At 40.4% G+C, this 22,220-nt stretch overlaps 1 protein-coding gene across 6 annotated transcripts in view; it reads right to left on the bottom strand.

Annotated features, from left to right (window-relative positions):
• MAST3 (microtubule associated serine/threonine kinase 3) overlaps positions 1-22,220 on the bottom strand; it is a 190,940-nt gene that overhangs the window by 122,851 nt on the left and 45,869 nt on the right. For 5 of the 6 annotated variants that reach the window (XM_075204699.1, XM_075204696.1, XM_075204697.1 and 2 more), the window contains one exon: positions 17,956-18,045. The exons of the other annotated variant lie outside the window; for it this stretch is intronic. In XM_075204699.1, the coding sequence (XP_075060800.1) occupies positions 17,956-18,045 (90 nt within the window). The remainder of the gene's footprint in view (positions 1-17,955; positions 18,046-22,220) is intronic. 6 annotated transcript variants of the gene reach the window in all.

Raw genomic sequence — 22,220 nt, forward strand, 5'->3', positions numbered from 1 at the left:
AAATCTTTCCAATACCATTTAATAGCAACATTCAACCTCATTTACCAAATGCACTCCAATCGCCTTGGTTTTGCAACACTATGCCTAAATGATCTGTTAGCGCATGTTCGAGATGCATACCTAGCCATCTTTCTTGTTAGACATTTCTGCCAAATAGAAGTAAGCCTAGGTTTGCAGAGAGATGGAAAAATCTAAGAGAGAGGTGCATTCTACAAATGTGTAATTATCAAATCAAAATCCAACCTCCTAGTTACTTTTTTTCCTAAAATACTGAGTGAGGGGACATAATGACTGTTTTTGAGACACTGGCATTTTGTGTAGGCTGGCAGAATCGTTACAAAGTGTGCTTTTAGGTGCATAACTATCACACTGATGACTATCAGCAGCACTATCTAACCACTTCTCACTGGCAGGGCCATCTTAACAACATAATGGGCCCCCGGGCAAAGCAGTGCACCGGGGCCCCTAGATATAGATATATAGATGTATACAGATACAGATATAGATATATAGAGATAGATAGATGTACTTGCTCAGTGACCTTGAAGGTTGTTTTGTAGGTTTATTTATTCTCATTAAGAGCTGTGCCTATGGGGCCCCCTTGACCGTGGGGCCCCCGGGCAGCTGCCTATCGTGCCCAATGGAAAAGATGGCCCTGCTCACTGGCTGATTGCACATAGGCCTCTCCAGCTGAGTATTTAAATAATTTGCATTGCACTATATTATATAAACTCACTGCCATCTTTTTGCATTACTTAACTGACATTTCCATTTGAATTACTGCAAGAAAATTCCCATTTGATTTTTAAAGGGGAAAACAACAAATATGTAGATGTTTGTATTTAGTAACATTTTATGTGGCTCATGCAACTTTCAGATTTATTTATAACACCGTCAAGACACTTCTCTCTTGTGCATGACAATTCAATACATTATTGTATTGCGTACCAATAGGATACTGCAACTTTAACATTTACTACTAACACTGTCGAGCCACATCTCTACACTATCTTGAGGCACAGGTATACACTCTTGTCGTGCCTGATGTACGGCTGGCATAAATACTACTGTTTCAGGGCAGGAAGCATTTTGAGGTGAGCCAGACTTAACATACGATCGTGTGTCTTTTCCTATGTGCCGCTAAAGGAGCCCCCAAATGTATTTGTTACTAGTGGACTGTGGTACTAAATGCAGGGTAGCTAGGCGGTTTATTAGTTTTCACTTTTTATTTATTGATTGTGAACAAGAAATTATTTGGAAATAAGACTAAAATGTTCTGAAGGTATGTCAGGTGACAGTTATCCAATTATAACAACTTTGTAAATTATGCATTACAATAGTGAGTAGAAAGGAAGAAAATTATATTCATATTTTTAATGAGATACTTCAGAATCCAGCAAAGGTGAAAGATGGCTACAAACACAGCTTGGTTGTCATGTACCTCTTATGAGTACTGCTGAGTGGAAATCATGTAGTCTCATGCAGAGGATAGGGCTGTCTGCTTGTTTACGTTCTAGTGCTATCATAAGAAATTGTTAACTGTCATCTTGACCAAGATCCTGTCAATGATGATCTACAGAATATGATGGTTAGACTGGTTACATACTCCAGGTTTTTCAGCTGATTATGGGGCTAATCACACGATAAACGACCTTTCGGCCAGATATCGCATTGGTGTGTACACTCCAACAATGAACGATTATTGTTCCAAAGCGTTGTATCATGATGGAATGATGTTGTTCTAATTATGCAGTGTGTATGAACACATTAGCGGCAGTGGAGCGTGCAGAGTCACGATCACGCTGATGGTTATGATAGACGAAGAGCACAGATCTGAAGGTAAATCCATGTATAAACATGTATAGTGTGTACACATTAATCAGCATGCTGAGTAGAACCTTTCTGTTAACAGTCGTTGGTAAAATCGCTAACTATATCGCATCGGGAGAAATTTTCTGTAGTGTGTACCCAGCTTTACCTAAAGTACTCTGACAAAACATGTATATTTACTTAAATTTAGTCCTCCAAAAATAAGTACATTACTTTTGTTATCTGCAATGTGGGTTGGACAGTGATGTACAGTGACTTATGGAGAGATTTATGCTTTCTTTGATTCTGTGATTGATTTAATACAGGGGTGGCATGGCCACACAGTGGTTAACATCACTGCCTCACAGTGTTAGAGCCATGGGTTTCATTCTGATAAGGGCAGTATCTGTGTGTATGTTCTCCCCATGTTTGCATCACTTTCCTCCAGTTTTCTATACTGATAGATTAATGTGTGTTACTGGTACAGAATTTAGACTGTAGGTTTCACTTTGGCCAGGACTGATGTGAATGACTAAAAGTTATAATTTTATATTTTAATTTATATATAAATGTTACTTAAAATAATAAATAATGTGTGGGACTGGGTTCTTTAAAAGTCAAAGCAAAAATCCACTTTTTTTATTAGTTTCCAGTGGATCCAGTTTGTTAATACTTGTTAGGATGTGGTTCTGAAGGTCAGTTTTATGTGGATTTATGTCCACTTACAGGATGATCTATATTTTGCCAAGTTGATGACATCGATAAACTCAAAAAAAGCCAAGGGCTACATTTACTAAGAATCAAATTTGGTGGCGGTTTTAAACCGCCGCACATCACCAGTGGTTTAGTGGTCCAAGCCACTGCATTTTCTATAGGGCGGTTTGAGGCTGTGATTTAAAAAGGATGGTGATGTGTGGCGGATTGAAAAAGCTAAGCCACCGGCGGTTTTGTCCAAACCGTCATCCAAAACACAGGACAAGACAGATTTAATACCTGCTTCTGAATGGCTTGATAGCTCAAACAGCATGTTTGAGCTATTTTGACATTCAGAACATTAAAGAAAGCATCATTGACATTAAATTATTTGGGCAATCATTATTTATCGATTTAGGGGCAAACTTTATTTAATATTAACTTATGGGCAAATTTTTCCCCCCATTATATTAAGGGGACAAAATTATTTAATTATTATATTATTCGGGCACTATGTAATATCAAATTGTGCAACATAAATAATTATATCCACCATTAACAAGCAGTTAATATTTTTATATATTCACATTTCCCCATAATATAAAGCTATACTTGTGTGCCCTTAAAAAGAATAAAAATCTCCTATAAGTTAATATTAAATTCATTTTGCCCCTTAATAAATAATTATTTCCCAAATAATTTAAGTGGTGGTTTTGAAAAAATGTCAATTCTGGTCATTTTAATGGCGGTTTGGGCTTTAGCAAAACTGCTGGAAAAAATCAGTCTCCCCAAACTCCCCTTTAGTGAATCTAGCCCCAAGTCTTAAAATTGTCCTCTGTGTGGGACCTTGGAGTTTAAATCTAAGTAGTCAGTCTTTGGGATCAAGGCTAATTTTGCTTAAAGTGCAGTCTGTATCTTGATATATTAGATCAATTTAAAGATGGGGAGCTTATGATTGGCAAAAGTAAATAAAAATGGGCAAGTGAGAGTTTTGATATTCAAGTTGAAAAGGTGGGTTGTGGTTATCCAACTTTCTAGCTAGGGAGTTAATGCTGGACTATCATAGAAAGGGGGTCACACACACTGCCGATTCAAGGCTGAATTTTCTCCGCTTTGTACAGGACAAACGTAAAATAAAGTGATAATGTTCAGTGGTGGATGGGATAGCTTTTCAAATTACTTAGGGTTTTTTTGGCAGGCATATAACACTGAAACTGAAATGTCACATTTTTATACACGCACAAGTGTTGTGCAGATCAAATACTTCTCTTTGCAGAACAAATGTGAGATGTAAACAGATAGGAATATACAAATATTAATAAGCACTGCCAAAGTTTTGACACATGAAATGTGTATTCCTTGTTCATTTCGCACAAAATGGTCAATGTGTAGTCTCCCCCACATAGAGCATTACAGTGGGGCATTTCACAAAAATAACCACATTTTAGGCTTTGTAGAAGAAGGTAATCTGCATTTTTGATCACTATTATAGATGCTGGAATTTGTTTCAGAGTGGTTCTCAAACTGGTTAGATAACAGAGGGCAGAAAATGGCCCGATGGAATATAAGCGCCCAGGTTGTAAAAGAGAAAGAAAAATTGAACATGACAAGAGTTAATATTACAGGATTTTTTGTTATGATTTAACAGCCAATCAATAAAGTCTCGGGATGGCCTAAGCCTAGGAAGGCTTATAAGAATGGGTTTCATTTAGATTCATTCTCTTGCCACTGTAAAATTGTAGTAGGTACATGCTGAATGTCTTGGTGGTGGGTAACTAGCCTTGCATAATTATTTGATTTAATTGCTGTACCCTTGTGTTTTGCTGTCATCTGCTTCTGTTATTTAAAACGTTTCACTTATTTCTTCCTGTGTTTTTCCTATGTTCTTTTGCATTTTCTTTCTCTGTCTTTTGCAGTTCATCCTATTTTTATGCCTCTACCTTTTTCCTTCTTCCCGTTTTCTGTTTCCTCTTCTGCTGCCTATTCGCCCCTTCTCCCCCCCCCATTTATTTTCTTGTGATGCATTTGCCTTTCCTCCTTTTTCTCCCACCACTCCCTCCTGAGATTCCCCTGGATCCCCTTGCCCTTAGGCCGCAGCCGAGTCTGCTCCCTGGACATGCCGACACGGTCTGTATCTCCTTCCCTCCCATTCTGCTCTGTCAGCAAGCAAGTGGGGAATGCGCAGCATCTCCACTCAGCATTGTGCCCTGCTCCCCCTTCCAGTTCATTGGCCATGATAATGGGTGTTTGGACAACTGCCGTGCCTGCTGCCACCATTGCGCCCCCCCAGCTTTTGCAGTTTCCCTCTCTGCCAGCCTGACATCCCTTCCCTTTCTGAACCGCGGGCCTTTTCCCTACCCCAGCTCTTTCAGCCAGATCCTGGTTTTCTGTGGTTCCCCGTTTTCCAATTTTTACTGTCCTGTCTCTCAGTGGCCAGGTTATGGGGGCTTCGGTTCTTAAAGCGGCCCCAGGGGAATCTCATTCCCTTTTTGCTGGGGGTCTAAATATTTTCCATCACTGGTAAAGCCAAATAAAGTCAATGGACTTCCAACTGTGGATTTGCTCCATGAATCTATAAATTGTCAAATTTGCTGTTTATTGCACTGTTGCTTGCATATTTGCATTATATGGAATAAATATTGTTTTTACATTACTTGAGATCACCACCATCAATATATCATTCCACGTATCTGTGTTTAGCGCTGGTTTTCCATCTATAATTTTTTATATATCCAAGGCAGGTCGGATCACCTTGCCTATATTGAACTTGGCCGCTTCACAGATTTTAGATTTTGGTTAGTGCGCAGTTCTCTCATTTGTTTTCAAACGACTGCATGGTCAGCTGCTAAAGCAAGGAATGGCATTGGAGAGGAAGTGCATAGGAGTTATGTGATCTAGTTGGAAGGGAAGTTAGTTTTTGCTGCGGAGGAGCATTTGAACGTCCTTAAGTACATTTAGTTGATCCAGTGTATGTACATGTGCTCTTAGTGTGTCATGTGAAGACGTTATAATGAGGCTTTTCATAAGAAACAGAATGGCGGTGTGGTTGGTGCCCAAGAAGGAACTGGGTAAGTTCTGTTTAATGTAACATTCTTCCCATTTGCACTGTGGTGTATCAGTCATTTGAAGAAGCTTTGGCTTTAGTTCAAGAGTATGGGTCTGACATGTTGCGGGCAAAGCTTGATGTGAAATTGGCCCCTTGATTGGCATGATGAGGGGCTCAGAAGGAACCTGTTGCTCTTGGAGCTGTTTGTGATCATTATGACTGGTGAATTGTGGGGGGATTTTTACATGACAAGAGCATTATTTTCTGAATGCGCTTATTTTTTGGGTGGTCCAGGCCATTAATAATCAGAGGGCCTCCTCCCTGCCTGTGCTTAAATTGCTTAGACATCTGGCTCTCGAATGGTTGTGCCTTAATATTGATTTGAAAGCTAGACATGTCCCTGGAGCTTGTAACATTATTGCTGATGCTTTGATCAGGTTATGTTCCATGCTGTTGCGCCTGCCGGTAATGTTATGGGTGTATCCTGCCCCGCTTATGTTTGGAGGTTTATCAAGCTAGCATAGAAGATCTGGTTGGGCATGCTGTGGCTTTGTCAAACATGAAGAGGTATAGGGAGGCGTGGTCTGCTTGGGATGGTTTTGGTAATGCAAGGTAAGACAAGGGAACAGTGTTTGTTGGCTTTTCTTTGGGGCGGTTTTTCTTCTGGTAAGTCGAAATCCTCTATAGTGTTGTCCCTGGTATCTCATTATTTTTCCAGTTGCTGGGTGCTGAGGATGTCACTGAGACATTTTTGATCTGTAAAGTTTTAAAAGGCTGAGCCAGGCCTGCTCTGGTGGCCTGTCGATGGGGATCTTTTGGTTTAACTGATGGGGGCTATTGCCGATGTCATGGTTGATATGTTTGAGGCATGCTTGTTTAGGTTGCTTGTCTATGTCCTCTATGGCTTTCTGGGTGAGCAAGTTGGTGGCTTCGTCTAGGTTTTCATGTTGTACAGGTCTGCTTTAACAGACTTGTACAACAGACAATAACAGACATGTTATTCTCCATAGTAGTAGTTTAGTTTATAAGGTCCACAGGTCAAAAACTGATTAGCTCGGGAAAGGGAGTTAGATCACATTGCTATGCAGGGATGATGCAATGATTTGCCTGGTTAGTGTAGCAAAGGTATATTTGGCCAGGGCCCGCCCCTGGTTGTTGTTGATTGAGACATCATGATGGGTCCTCGTTGGCTAGGTTTTAGTTTAAGACAGTTTTTTTCGAAATGTTTGAGTACCTGAGTCAGCCAAGTCCAAACCCAGTATATGCATTCATAAAGAATCAGTGCCATCATGGTTACGGCCAAGGAAGGTTCTGTTCAATTATTGTGCGCATTGAGCATATGAAAGTCTGGGTGTCATAAGAAGTATGTGAGGTTTCATGAAGGAAATTGCCTAATTTTTCCTTTTAAATGAGGGACCTTATTGACTTGTGGCTCCTCGAGGTTTTTTTACAGTCTTACCTCCATATGGGTCATCCTCTGTGTCCTTAGGTAGGCTTGCTGTGTTTTTTTTTTCATTTAATGCATTTGGTTGTTGCTTATGTTTTGCCTTACATCCATGTTTCAGGTACAAGGCATGACTGCTGGGCCATTTCTTTGTATATTGGGCCAGTAAGAGTGATCCAGCTCGCATCTCAAGCATTTTCACCTGGGCTAGATAGGTTCATTGGTTAGGTTTTCGGGAGCGGGCTTTGTTGGGCTTCATTATTGGGTGTTTTGTCCCTGAATGGGGGAAGTTTTGGAGCCCAGACATACTGATAGTTCATTTGGGTGGCAATGACCTTTGCAAATTAATTGGTTTGGACCTCATTGAGCACATCAAGTTTGATCTTGAGCTTATTCTGTCTCGTTGGCCTGGAATCCATTTAATCTGGTCAGATATTACCCACAGGAGGACTGGGAGAGGCGTGGTTACATTGTTAACCGGTTCACCTTAATTAGGTCTGTTCTAAGGTAAACCTGGCTGTTGGGAAGTTTCTGACAGGAATGGGGGGTTCCAAACATAAAGTTTGTTTCCTCACTTGTTTAGGGCAGGTGAGGTGCATCTGTCAGATGAGATTATAGTTATTAATTATTGTTTTATGAACAATTTTTTGGGGTTCTTGTTGGGCTTTGAGAGGTCACTGTGGATGGTTTGCTTTGGTTTCTTTATTCAGAACCTAGCTTTGTTAGAAAAGCGTGCCATCAGCAGCTATAATGACACATGCGGGTGCCGGTTGGGCACTCTCCCTTAACAGTGATGTTCATTTAGTAACACTCCCCCTTGGGGAGTTATGGGACACCTCCTGTCTGGGTGGGCCCCAGCTATTGACTCAAAACGGGTCTCCACCCCCTAGCAGTGTCCAAATATATTGGGTTGCCATAATTATGGCTTTTGGAGTGGCTGATAGCTGATTGGTCCTGATTTTTAGTTGCCACCACTTTAAATTATTTTCAATAAAATTTGTGACCTTTCATTTGCCATTCATGTGTCACGTGTGTTTATTTATTTGGTAAGTGCAATCAATTAAACTTAAAGTGTAAATCAAACACTAGGCGACTTATGTTGAATAAGCTCTAAGGTTAAAAATTTCCGATAAATTCCAGCAAGGTGAACAGGTTCAAGTATGCTCAAGCTGGCCCAAAATGTTTTAGCTTAAATGGCTAATTGTATTGTATATTTAATGGTTTTCCATGTGAGCTTCAAACTAAAATTTTGAACACAATAGCTCAAAAATTACGATTGTACTATGAAAAAATTTGAGGCCCTTAAACCAACTAAATACTATTGAATTTCTAACCAGTTATCATTACTGGTTATTAATTTGCCGCTTGTTTTACATATTTTCTTCAGGCAAGGATTTGTGCCAATTTCTGCAGGATTGGAAATTTGTTGTTTCAGTTCAGATGATTGTTCATATGATATGAAATGAAGTTTTGAGGATATTTTCTGTAGCATGTCATCTTTGTATCACATAGGTTGGTGTTGCTTTTGTTTTGCACAAACAAGATTTCATTTTGCAGGATGGGATTATTTTAATGACACAAATGGGTGACGAGGATGCATTTACACGGAGCATTCCCTTGTTTGTGAGTGGATGTAAAGCCTTTTCCTTCTCACAAAAGTACATGTATTGTCTGCTATCTACTGTAGATTGCTTCTTATCCTTATTATGGAATTAGCTACACTTCTGCAGGAAAGCAGACAAATGTTTTACAATTCATAAATGACCCCCAATGACTAATGTGAAAATGTATGGTTATTATTTTATGTGGTGCCTTCTACTGTCTATAAGATTTATATACCTACCTCAAAAAACTGCGTTCACGCAGTATTGATTTATACTTAAATACATTTTCAGGTTCATTTTGTCAGGCGCCGTCCCTGTGTCTCTGCTTCTGCACAAGGACGGGTGCCTGCCTCCTATGATGCGGCCGTGTCCTGTGCTAGCGAACAAATGCTACTCCTGGTCACGGCAGCGGTGACATAGGCAGCCACCACTGGGACCACTTAATTGTGTGGTCCCTACTCCTCTATTTATAGACAGCTCTGGCACCATTAGGACACCAAAGTATTGGGTCCCCATGCTCCCGGGCTGCTTTGGATTATTTTCCAACCTTCTGACTGACTTCTATGCTCGACCTTCTCTTTGATTCCTGTGTCTGACTTTGGCTACCTGACCATTCTTCCGGATCATCCGTCTGTATTCCTTCATCCGCACGGTATTGACTTGGCTTGCCTGACTACTCTTTTGGATTACCGCTGTGTACATAACTGCCCGCATGATGCCAACCCGGATTGCCTGATAATCCTATACAATCTAACTGCTTTACTGGTAACTCACTTGGAGGACTGCGACCTACGTGCCCCCCGGGCCAATCCCATATTGAGCTAACTTGGGCTGGGTCACTGGGCCACCTGCATATTTTTTCATTTAAAATAGACTGCCGAGTCGAGTCTTGCCCCCCGGGCTAAAATTAGCCAGCCCTCCCCTGTTTGTAAATGACCTTTGAATTTAGTAAACTTAGTCAAATGCAGGCTTCTGCAACCCATGGTTATCCAGAGAGCATCATCAGTTTAATTCTGTATAGCTTAACATTTATTAGTGTGACTTAGAGAAAATGAAATATTATCCATTATGAAACATGCAAAAATACTTGGCATTACCATGCTTTAAGTTTTGAACAAAACATCAATTAAATATTCTCAAAATATGTGAGACACAGAGCAAAATCTACTATGCTGCTGTATATTTTGATTTGTGCTGATGCACCTAGATTTCTGTCAAATCGCATATGCATCGAGTTGACGTTTGAGTGGGGTCAGAAATTTGCAACAGCCAATAGCAGAAGTTTGGCAGAGCAAGGGCATTTCATGCTATGCAGGGCTGCTAGAAGCCTTTGTTGGCGTCTCCAACCCCTAGGTGACATCTCCTGCTCCCTTCAGTGTGGGAGTGTGGAAATGAGCAGTGACAGCATAGTCAAGCTTCCCTTTCTCAGCCTATCACTGACTTTGAGGAGCAGCAGCTGACAGTTTCACAGTTAAGAATCTGCTGGCTGCTTCTCCTCCATGTCAGTGTTCTCCACTCTGTGTGGGGGTGACACAGGGGTATTAAAAATTCTGGATACGTAACATTATATCACTAATTCCGTGTTTTCCCCCGCTCCCTTATCATTGGTGCCCTAGGCGACATCTAGGTTTGCCTAATGAAAGCATTGGCCCACTGCAAAGCTTGGAGTTGGTGCACCAGTATGTGGTACTTTTGTGGAGCATTGTAAAAATTAGATTTAATTTTACAGATAGAGAAGGGGTGGAGATGGATCATTTTTAGGGGTTCCTGGCTGTACAGAAAGGTACACATCCTCTCTGCAGAAGGAATTTTGCATCAGGTCAGTGCTGTCAGAGATCAAGTGGCAGATTGAGTACTATGACACTTGACTTAGTGTATCTTGCTTGAAATCACCCTACGTGTGCATATTTGCTCATGCAGATTTCTGTGATTCTGCCGCTTATGCCAGAGAGGCAGAATGGGGTGCATGAGCCGAACGTGGGTTGAGTATAGTAAGGGCGTGTTCGCGCAATTGTGAACAGATGCAGACTGGGGAAAAGATGCATGTACGGCTGTATAATTTGTGGGTGGTCAAGGGCAGGTGCAAATAACGGAGGATGAAGACAGCTCTTTGCATTCGCTATAAGTCTTTATTGATGCCTTATAGTGAATGCATTTTTTTCACATAAAACAAGTTGATAAAAATATTATTGTGGTATTTACACAATTGCACAGTGTGCTTTCCTCAGATTTTTCCGCCTCTTAGCAAACCTACGGAGAGACGGAAAAAATCATAGGTGTCCCCTGAGAGAGGAGAGCAGGATTACAGTTGTGCTTGCACATCGTCTAACAACAGTTTTGTTTTTTGTTTTGTTTGAGGTGCTGTTGGTAAATGAGGTTGAGTGTTGCTATTTTGCAGTGTTGGGCTGTTTGTTGTTCAACTTTTACATTAATATGTTTGTAGAAGCATCCACTAGGTGGTGCAGCTCGTACTACTTTCCCAGGTTCTTAGTTCAACGTCTGTGACAATAAGCTGAGTTTGCAGAGCATTTACTCACCAACAGAACCTATACATACAAAATTACATTTATATCTATTAAACAAGATAAAAGGGTTATATTCTTACTATTATGGGAACATTTATTAACATTTATTATTATTATTATTTAGCTGATATCTTTGCTCTCCTCTCCAATACCTAGTTTGCAACTTACCATTTAGTGATAAGCAGCAGACAGTCTTGATCCCATGTTTTTCACAAACTTCGACTGACAGGTACTCTTTGGGCTGGCATTGATGTATGCTGGAGCGTGTATACTATACGGTCATTTACACAGGAACTGCAATGCAAAATCTAGCTTCCGCATTTGTGTCCGCGATTCCACCTTTACTTCTTCTCCATTTAGCTTCTTATATTGGCTCGGCCTGATAGAAGTCAATGTGAGAGCCTTCCTTGCGGTGTACAGTAAAAGAGGCTGCCTCTCCAAGCAAGTAAACTCTCTCATCTGCATTCCATCCCTGCCTTTTACGGTCTCCATTTTTTGCTGCCCATGCGTGCCTCTAACCCCAAACCCACGCATTTCGCATACTCACTTTATCCAGAAAAAGCGTTCACTCCCCTGTGTTTAAATTACATAGACTAATGCTGTGTACATAATATAATTGATGTCTATAAGGGGGACTGAATACTGATAGATAGAGGAGGGTTATAGCTTATCATTGGCTCTGATGCTCTGTAACGCTAGCTTGAAAATTAACGTGTTGCTAACTAGCTAAGCTAAAGATAGAACCTGTTATCTATATATACAAAGATCTCCTATACCAAATAGAAATGACTATATATTTTGACCTCTATACCCTCTCAGTGATTTTCAGTCAGCACCCTCTGTAATACCACCACGGGTAATGAGATAATACTCAATATTTTTTGAGAAATATACTCTTTCAGATAATATAATCGTGGGACTATTATATTTCCCATAATTACCAATGTTTGGTATAAATATTGACACCAGACATAATAGGTGGTTAATGCATCTTTATTAGAGTTATTATATCGACCACAGCCATAGGACCTTAATATATGGTCACTATATAATAAACACATGGATGTAGAAACAAAAGTATATATTTACTAATAAACAAACGCAGCTTAGCGGCACAGCTGCCATTTTAAGATTTTTTTTTTTTTTTATCATTTCTATTTTTATACCACTTTATTTTAATATTTCGCTACTAGCAATACACTGGTCAATTTTGGGAACACTCTATATATGGAAATAAGTTTAATATAATTAATAAAGATACTGTTTTAATAATTTCAATTTACACCCATTTAATCATGTTTTCTCTTCTTTTTCTCCTCATGTAGACAGACTTACAGTATGTTTGCAAGTGGCAGAACTACCACCACTGCAAGCGTCTGGACGCTATGGACCCGGACCCCAATTATGTTCTCAAATAAGCAGAGCAGCACGTAAAGGATAATAATAATAATCCACATAATCATTTCCCTGCTAATAGATAAGTGTCTTCAGTCTCTCATACATTTACCACACTGATGCCTATAGGCATAAAAATTTAGAGCTTTTGAAACCTTGGAGCTCTCTAAAAAGGATATTCAACTTGAGCGTACTTTCGCCCATATTAAAAAAACGAGCGGATCTTGTGATGCGTTACTATTTTAATGTGGGTCTAATTACACTGTGCCTAAATGTTACTGGCCGTATGTTAACAGACAGTATACACACTATGTATATGTGCAATATAAAGTCCCAACATAGTATAATTATTAATAAAAATGTTTTAATTTTTATTTCACACACACACACACACACATATATATATATAAAAATCAGGATGTTCTCAATGCGTACTGTATATACAATGTGTTTAGTCTCTTACTTTCATATACATGTGCTTTGCTATTTAATGGCACACATATGCGTGTAGTTTTTAATACAAGGATGATACTGTATCAGTCAGCACTTACACCTGCCCTGAAGCTGGTGCAAATGATGCGGCTAAAACAAGGCTAACACAAGCATACTCACGAAAGATGCGGCATGCAAATGGACATAGGTCCGAACATGAATCAGGCCCACAATGTTCACTTTAACTTATAGTAAACTTAAAAGGACCAAGGGTGTCTATTTAACATTGGTGGTGAGGGGGCAACAGTACATTTAATTTTGTATCGTAGCATATCTCAGCGATACAAAATGTCCTGCTGCATGAATTTATCAAGCCAGGGCTCATGTAAGTTAACTGAAACCTCTTTCACCAGCAGCCTATAACTGCGGTCGAATGGAGGATCTGACCCTAGTGGCTACTGTGCATATGTGACTAAGGAAGCACATGTGCATTGCGATGGGACCTGGCGCTGGACGAAGAGAGACTTCTCCAGTGGCAATGGAGTCCATAGTACTCCATTAAAAAGGTAAGCTAACGCCTTAAGCTAAGGCGGGTGGTGAAAAGCAAAGCTTGTTAAATTGGGTCCCATCTCAGTCCCCATAGAAGTCTACATCCCTTACTTCCCCTGTTCCGCCCCCTAAAATCAAAGACTGTCAGAAGTTTCATTCATTCAAACTTGATTTGTACACACTTGCATCTATAGTCTGCTTGTAAGCATGCGTAGACCAATTTCACGTAAAACATGGCACGCAACTGGACTTGCGTTCCTTAATGAATTAGACCCACAATGTTAAAAATTGCATGTATCTTACTAGTAAGTAACTCTCAGACGTCTAATCTTTTCTATATTTTATTCAGGTGGTTTAATGCAATATTTTACAATTGGTTTACAGACAACAACCTTATCCTGGTTTCAGTATGTTCAGTTTTATACTGCAATGCATGAGAAATTACAGTAATGTTTTTGCCAAATACATAATGTATACTGTCGTGTTTGGCATTGGCATAAGAGGACCGAACTAATGAGAACTTCATCATCATCATCATCAACATTTATTTATATAGAGCCAGCAAATTCTGTAACGCTTTACAATTGGGAACAAACACAGTAATAAAACAATACTGGGTAATACAGAAAGAAAGGTGAAAGCCAGGTGACTATAAGTCCTTAAGCTATTGGGGTAAGGGAGAGATCATGTGGTAAATCTGCCTGGCATTTATTTACTGTGTGTACATAAGATTCTTGTGTTGTTTGTATGACAATAAATATTCTGTTGTATTTTTATAACTGCATTTTGCCTGAGTGACCATACGAATCCTAGAAGGTACTGGGTAGACTTCCTTGGCATAGGAAGGCACCCGTGGGTGGCCAGCCAGCGTGAAGTGGGTAGCATTGGGCCAGATAAACCCGGTATCTTCACATGTACCTAGTGAGCTTATATGATCCAGTCACTCAGCAGTGTTGGTCAGAGGGTTGTATATTATAAGGAGGAGAATGCTTGAAGGTTTGAAAACAAGAGGAAAGTTTTATTGTATGAGGGAGGAATTTACACAAAGTGGGTGCAGCCCCGAAAAAAGTCCTGTAACCAGGAATGGGAGCATGTAATGCGAGTGGATGAGAGACGCAGAAGTTGAGTTTGGAGTTATTTTGAGTTAAGTGAGGAGATGTATGTAGGTGGAGTTTTGTTGATGGCCTTGTATGATTCGGTAAAAAACAAGCAACCAATGTAGAGACTGACAGAGTGGTTCAGCAGTTGAGAAACAGTTTACTATAGACCGCCAGGTTTATTTACTAAATTGTGGGTTTGAAAAAGTGGAGATGTTGCCTATAGCAACCAATCAGATTGTAGCCATCATTTTGTAGAATGTACTAAATAAATGATAACTAAAAACTGATTGGTTGCTATAGGCAACATCTCCACTTTTTCAAACCTGCAGTTTAGTAAATATACCCCTAAGTATTTATTTGTAAGGGAATCATCCAATAGCTTAATACAGATTATTCAAGTAGTTTATACTTCCATTCCACTTAAAACCTCCTAAAGTATATATTGTAGTTGATTATGCATAATTAAAAAATGTTTATATGACTCCTAACAACAGTTATACTTATTTCCAGAGGCGTTTCTGCAATGAGATATGTTCAGCACATTGCGTCATTGACTGTTGGAGGTGGCTGGGGGTATATGTGAACAATGGTGGTCAGATGGGAAATAGTATTTAGAAAGTATTCACTGATCTATCATGGCGTGGTTCCTTGTCACTATGAGAAATGTGCCAGTGGCAGGCAGCAGTGGGGAGGGTGGTAAATGACCCAAAATGCCTATTTAACAAAGGGAATAAAAGGACAATTTTCCAGATTTAGGGCTTTCTCCCTTTTAGCAAATCCCCTGGCTGATGAGATATAGCTAGCAATAGCCTTCCTGGCGAAGTCTATTTATCATGGACAGCAGTGGTACTTGTATTGCCATCTCAGCAGATGCTCCCAACCGGAAAAAAAATATTACAAATTATTTAACTAAAGTATTGTTTCCTTAAACATATAGAAATAATAGTGTTTTATATATTTAAAAAAAAATTCTGCCTTATTATTTTTTTTTGCGTAGAAAGTGGAATTGGAACCCCGTCCAGGTAATGCTGGGTCAGGCATGCGCAGATGGACCTGGCACTGGCTAACAAAGCAGTTAGATTCCTCTTACTGCTGCCAGTCAGTATCGCCACTCCGGTGAACTTTTATTATTAAATTGTGGAGATATTACATTTTCTATCGCTGCAATAAGCAACAATAGAAAATCAAGGTTTTCACTGCATAATGTTAAAAAAGACCCCATGGTCACAAGGACGTTTACACAGCACATTTTCTTTACTAAACTATGCATTAGGTGTTTTATGTTAGGCTGGAGGAGAGTGGGTAGACAAGACAGGTGGTGCCTGGATCAGGAATGACCTGTCTAATAGCATAATTGCTTAATTTTTTTGTCACTTATGTCTCTATATTTTCTATTTATTTTTGCTCTTTGTTCCCAATGTATACAGTATCTGCACAGTATATTTTTTATTACTGCTTTCTATTGTTCTTCCTTTGTGCTATGTAAAGACTTCTGCACACATTCACAGATGAAATCAGATGTGAAGGAGTTAATCTCCCTTGTCTGCATGGAGATTCCCCTTTCCTCCCCTTGTTAATGATGTAATCACTCAACAGCAACTATACCCCTTATTTCCCTGTTAGCCGGGAGCTGGATGGTGTTTCCCTGGAAACGCCATGGATTTTTTCCCATCCTCATTATATCTGCAGCCACTGCACTGTATGAGAGGGGGACATCCGTCCCTTTGAATGTGACATTTCCTCTTGTCGTATATGCTTTGCTGGCAAACTGCCACCTGTCAGAGAATTAGTGTATATGCTCTGTGGTCTAGAGGTCATTGGGAAACACACAGGAAGGCAGACTGCAGATCAAGACCACTAAACAAGTCAAATAATTACAGTGGTTTCCTTTATCCTCATAAATACAGCAAAAAGCAGCTTTTGGTCTTGTGACAAACTCATGCAAAACAATGTATTTTATGTATATGCATTCAAAGTGTTTCTTTTCTCATTACTACAGACCTATTCATGACATTTCTGTCTAGCTTAAATAATTGATGGTATCTCTAGCTGACAGTTTTGCAAATCCCTTTATCTACCTCTATCAGTGCTCAACACACACTTATTTAGTATTATTTTGCATAACAGAATGATGATAATAATATTTTGGGTTTACTATTTTGTTTATAGACAATGTAAACAGATGCACATTTCACAATGATACATGTATTTTTCTCAATGTTTGTATACAGCTCCATTTATATATGTATGTATAATGGATATATAATGTCTTATACATCACTGTGTTACACACATTTTTGCTGTAGTGTAGTGTACACTGGATTATACATTATAACGCCGCCTCTCAGTGGTGACTAAGAGTAAGTAGTATAATATTTTTTTCATTTAATTTACCATCATTGCATGTAGCCAAATAGAGAGAGATTTATATACAGTGTGTATATTGTGTGTATGTCTATGTGTATATATATATATATATATATATATATATATATATATATATATACATACATATACACACACATAGTTAATAATCCCTATGTAATGTATAAACAGTCCACACAGTGTGTTGTGGGAACTGATAACAGCTCCCTTATGTCACAAACCGAAACTAGCTGCGGGTTCTCAATCTCACAGATATGTAGTTAAAAGACAACGTGCTCATAGTGCAGAGCGTTTTAACCAAATCTTGTATAAATGGCTTATCTGTAGGAATAGCTGACATCAATAGTGGAGATCCATCAGGGAATTCTATCTGCCTAGAGACACCTGCTGCCAGTCACATCAATGTTTACTCTCACCCAGAAAATGTTGTATACCACTTCCGTATGAGAGGAGACATTGATGTGACTGGCAGTGGGTGTGGTAATATTGGAAGAATTCCTTCCACAAAACTGCCTAGCAACAGAAAATTCTTGTGAGGATCATTAAATTACCAAGTCCACCTTCTGGATGCTCCCTAATAACTCTAGGTTCAGGCCATCAAATAAATACCACAAATCAGTTGGTTGTTTTATTCAATCTCATATCAATCTCAAAGTTTGAAGTTTCAGTCCACCACCCAGGACCCTTGTCAAGACATATACATATGAAAATAAGAATATCTGTGTTCTCACCTGTGTCTTATGTATATCTTGATAAAGGTCATGCCGGTGGACCAAAACGTCGAACTTTGGAGATTGATATGAGATTGAATAAAACAACAAACTGATTGGATCATGGTGAGTGCCCTCTCTATCTATATAAAGTGAGGGTTACCAGATTGTTTAATGAAAATATTATAATTTATAAGATGAATGGCAATGGAAAAACAGTTTCACTATAAACAAGATAGGAGGTACAGCAGTGTGCTTCTTACCTCCATGGGTGTAATGTTTGCAGGGGACTGTTTGGGCTGCAGGGACTACAGGGACTGAGCAGAGTCGGACTTTGGCTGTTCGGAGACAAACTGTAAAGGAAGAGCAAGTTCAGCACCAGGGGACCCTTCATATAATTCATTACCACCTTACGGATACAAAAACACTTCAAAACACACTTACCTTGAGACTGACTGCCATATATACACACTAATAAATACACAGCTAACTAATTAATACTCCCATAACTACTATACCAGTATAGTGTAGACAGATTAAAATATAGTCATAAACAAACTGAGGACTTTAGCCAATTTAATCTAAAATATGAACACAATTAACTTAAATAATGGTCAATGGTTGCCTACATTTTAACAGGTTAAACAGTTTTTCCTTTCAAATATTTGGGATGTCAAGGGTACTTCATTAAACAATATTCACTAAGCAGATTGGCCCAAATTACTACTCAGACTCACATGATAACACACATGTATGCTCATGGACAAAAAAGAACAGATTGATTTAGGCACCTTCCCAATCACTTCTAGAATATATATTGCCTCCAATATTATTGCTATAATGAAAACACAGATATATACAATGAAAACAACAGTGTAGTCTGAGGAGATATGTAAATAAAAAAGTGATACAGGGCACACAATCAGATACTTTCACACCAGTATTAGACACACGCACTGATAGACAATAGGCAACTGAAGTATGCAATAGCACAATGAGACGACTAACATATATTGTTAAAAAAATTTGGATGCTTACAAGAAAACGTTCTGTGGTCAGAATCTGGTCAACTTAATATACACATTTAATTCTAGGGGGGAAAAAATTAAGAATATTTAAGGGTTTGTTATAAAATTTGCACCATGTGACACTGTAGGAGGAGCAATTTTAGAATGTGTGGAATGATTTTGATTTGGGAGGGGTTTTTCCTAGCTCAACTCTAAATTTCAGTGTAAAAATAAAGTTGTCCAGTATTGGATTCTGAGATATGGGGAGTAAGTGTAGGGATTTGCAGAGTGGTGTAACTGCAGTAGAGCAGAAAGAGGCAGTCTGGATGCAGCATTAAAGTCTGAATGGGACAGATGGGTGCGGAGAATGGCAGATTGGAGGCGGTTCCAGTAATCAAGGCGGCAGAGGATGAGAGAATGGATAAAAGTTTTTGGTTGCATATTCAGTGGAAGCGACAGAACTGTGACAGTGATTTCATGTGAGGATTAAAGCAAAGCATGGAGTGGTAGATAAAACCAAGGCAGCAGGCATTAGAGTTGAAGAAGATTTTGGTGTTGCTGGCAGTGAGGAATATTTCAGGGAAGTGGAGACTATGGAAAGAGAGAGGATTATAAACTCTGTTTTGGACATTATGAGCTTTATGTGGCGGGCGGGGGGACTTCCATGTGCAGATTGCAGAGAGACATTCAGTCAGTGAGATAGTAGAGAAGGGGAGAAATCATTGAGGGAGAGGTAGATTTTAGTGTCGGGAAATTGAATAAAATAAGGACAAAAATAGATTTTTATATCCTCAATATTTTTTAAGTTATAATACATTCATAGGCAATGTTTTCAACTGTCAATTTTGTTGCTATCTTAGTACCTTTTTTGTGATCTCCATTGCCCACTTGGTGCAGCTGCAAAACATGAAAAACAAAAGTTCTGCTCTGTTTCCAGCAGCAAGTGTGATACTACTAAAAACACAGCAGACTAGACACAGCACTCCAAGCTGGCAGATAACCACAAGAGAGCCCGTGTAGCATGAAACCAAAAGCCTTTTCCTGGACTAGAAGAGGAAAGAGATTCAGTTAAAAGAAACGGTGACAGTTATGGTTGACAGCAGCTGCTGCAACTCAGAATGTTCAAATCTCTGAAGTTTCGTGTTCATGTTTCGTGTCTCCGACTTCTCACAACTCTCCTCTTTCCAACATTGTTGCACCACCAGTAACTGCACAGAAAAGCCAGCTGCCACCGATTTATTATTGGTGTCTGATAATGCTACTGCCATACAAAACCACAAATACTTTTCTGAACAACAGCTACAAATATTATTCCACTACCTTATGCAGAGCCTGTGTATCCAATAGGGCACAAGGCTTTTGGGGGTGGGTTCAACATTTTTGAGGTGCAGATTTGTGACAGGGAGATGTATAAACTTAGCTTAATTTTAAAATATCAGACAATAGTTGGTCTCCAAAGTAAAAATAAAGCATGAATGAAAATTGTAGTAAGATTTAATCTTGCCGTATTCCCATGGTAAAGCCTGAAGATAATGAGCCATCCTTGGGCAGATACTTGAGGATAAATGAGGAGGATAGACAAGGAGTCGACAGGTGCAGGCGTAACAGCTCCATCCCCCTCAGGGCCGGATTAACCCGAGGTCTAACTGGGCTATAGCCCAGGGGCCTGGGGCATCCAGGGGGCCCTTCAAAGTCCTCAGCAGCATTATTGATCGGTCTGGGGGCGCCCGGTCCGGGGGCGCCCCCAGCCCGATCAATGCTGCTGAGCACTGTCAGTGCAGTCCTCCGTCCCCGGTGCCGCTCAGTAATCTGCTTACTGAGGAGATCTCGCAAGATCTCCTCAGTAAGGAGCTTACAGAGCGCCGCGGAAGGAGGACTGCACTGACAGGTAAGTGCTTGGGGGGGGCCTCACAGGGGGTGGCGGGCGGCATACATTGGGGGCCTCACGGGGGAATGGAGGCCCCCTTAGCCCAGGGGCCTCCATTCCCTTAATCTGGCCCTGATCCCCCTTAACCTTCATATCATCAGTAGAGCACGTTATTGCCTGCATTCTCCTCCTGTCCTATACCCTCCTATCCTATACCCATCCTCTCCCTTCATCCCACTTTCCACCTCAATTTCAACCCCTCCTCGCTATAGCAACCCTGCTAATCTCATTCAAATATCCCCCCTGCCCTCCCTCCCCTTCTCCTGTGCCCTCTGGAACTCCAGATCCGTCCATAATAAACCACCTGCTATTTATGACCTCTTCATCTCCAACTGTCTTAACCTTCTTGCTATCACTGAAACCTGGTTCTTGTCTACTAACACTGTCTCCCCTACCACTCTCTCCGATGGAAGCAACACTTTCACCTACTCCACTAGACCAGATGACCATCCAGGAGGTGGTGTGGGCCTTCTCTTTTTCCCTAACTGTACTTTTCGGGTCATTCACACTGTGCCTTCCCTCTCTTTCTCCTCTTTTGAAGTTCACTCTATCCATCTCTTCTCCCCTACTACTACTATCTCTTCTCAGTCCTCCAATCTCCGCTGCCTCTTTGCCACTTTTAACTCTCTACTCTCCCCCCCAGCCTTCCATTCAGCTCCCCCTCTCTGCCATCATCTTCACCTCCTTTTTCTCCTCTAAAATTGAGGCTATCAGACTGGACATCTCTTCCTCATCTCTTACTCCAGCCACCATTATCGTTCCTTGTTCCTCCAATGACCAACTCCTTCCGCCCCACATCAGGTGATAAAATCCACTCTCTCATTCTCTCTTCTTCTCCATCTACCTGCCAACTGGATTCCATCTCCTCTCAACTCCTTCGCTCCCTCTCCCCCACTGACTGCTCCCACTTTGCACACCTCTTCAATCTGTCACTCTCTACCAGCATTGTCCCCTCCTCCTTCAAATAGAGCCTTATCTCCCCCATTCTTAAGAAACCTAACCATAATGCCACCTCTCTAGTTAAATACTGCCCCATATCACTTCTCCCCTTTGCCTCCAAAGTACTCGAGCGGATTGTCTGCAACCACCTCTCCTGTCACCTCTCTGAAAACTCCATCCTCGTCCCTCTCCAATCTGGTTTCCACCCTCTCCACTTCACTAAAACTGCCCTGGCCAAAGTTAGAAATGACCTTCTCTTGGCCAAATCCAGGGGCAATTTCTCCTTGCTCATTCTCTTGGACCTCTCTACGGCTTTTGACACTGTGGACCACCCCCTTCTTCTGAAGACCCTTCTTTCTCTCAGCCTCTGGTACTTTCTTCACTTGTTTCACCTCTTAACTTGCCAACCGCTCCTTCTCTGTTTCCACTCCTGACTCATCCTCACCCCCTTCCGCCCTCCCCATTGGAGTCCCTCAGGGTTCTGTTCTCAATCCTCTTCCTTTCTTACTGTACACTACCTCCCTGGACGATCTCATCTCTTCCCTTGGTCTCTAGTACCACCTCTATGCCGATGACATTCATCTCTACATCTCTTCTCCTAACCTCCCCCTCCCTTCTCTCTTGGTTTTACGACTTTCTCTCCAGCATCTTATTC

This window comes from Mixophyes fleayi, chromosome 1 (genome assembly GCF_038048845.1).
Source record: "Mixophyes fleayi isolate aMixFle1 chromosome 1, aMixFle1.hap1, whole genome shotgun sequence".
Taxonomy (NCBI): Eukaryota; Metazoa; Chordata; class Amphibia; order Anura; family Limnodynastidae; genus Mixophyes; species Mixophyes fleayi.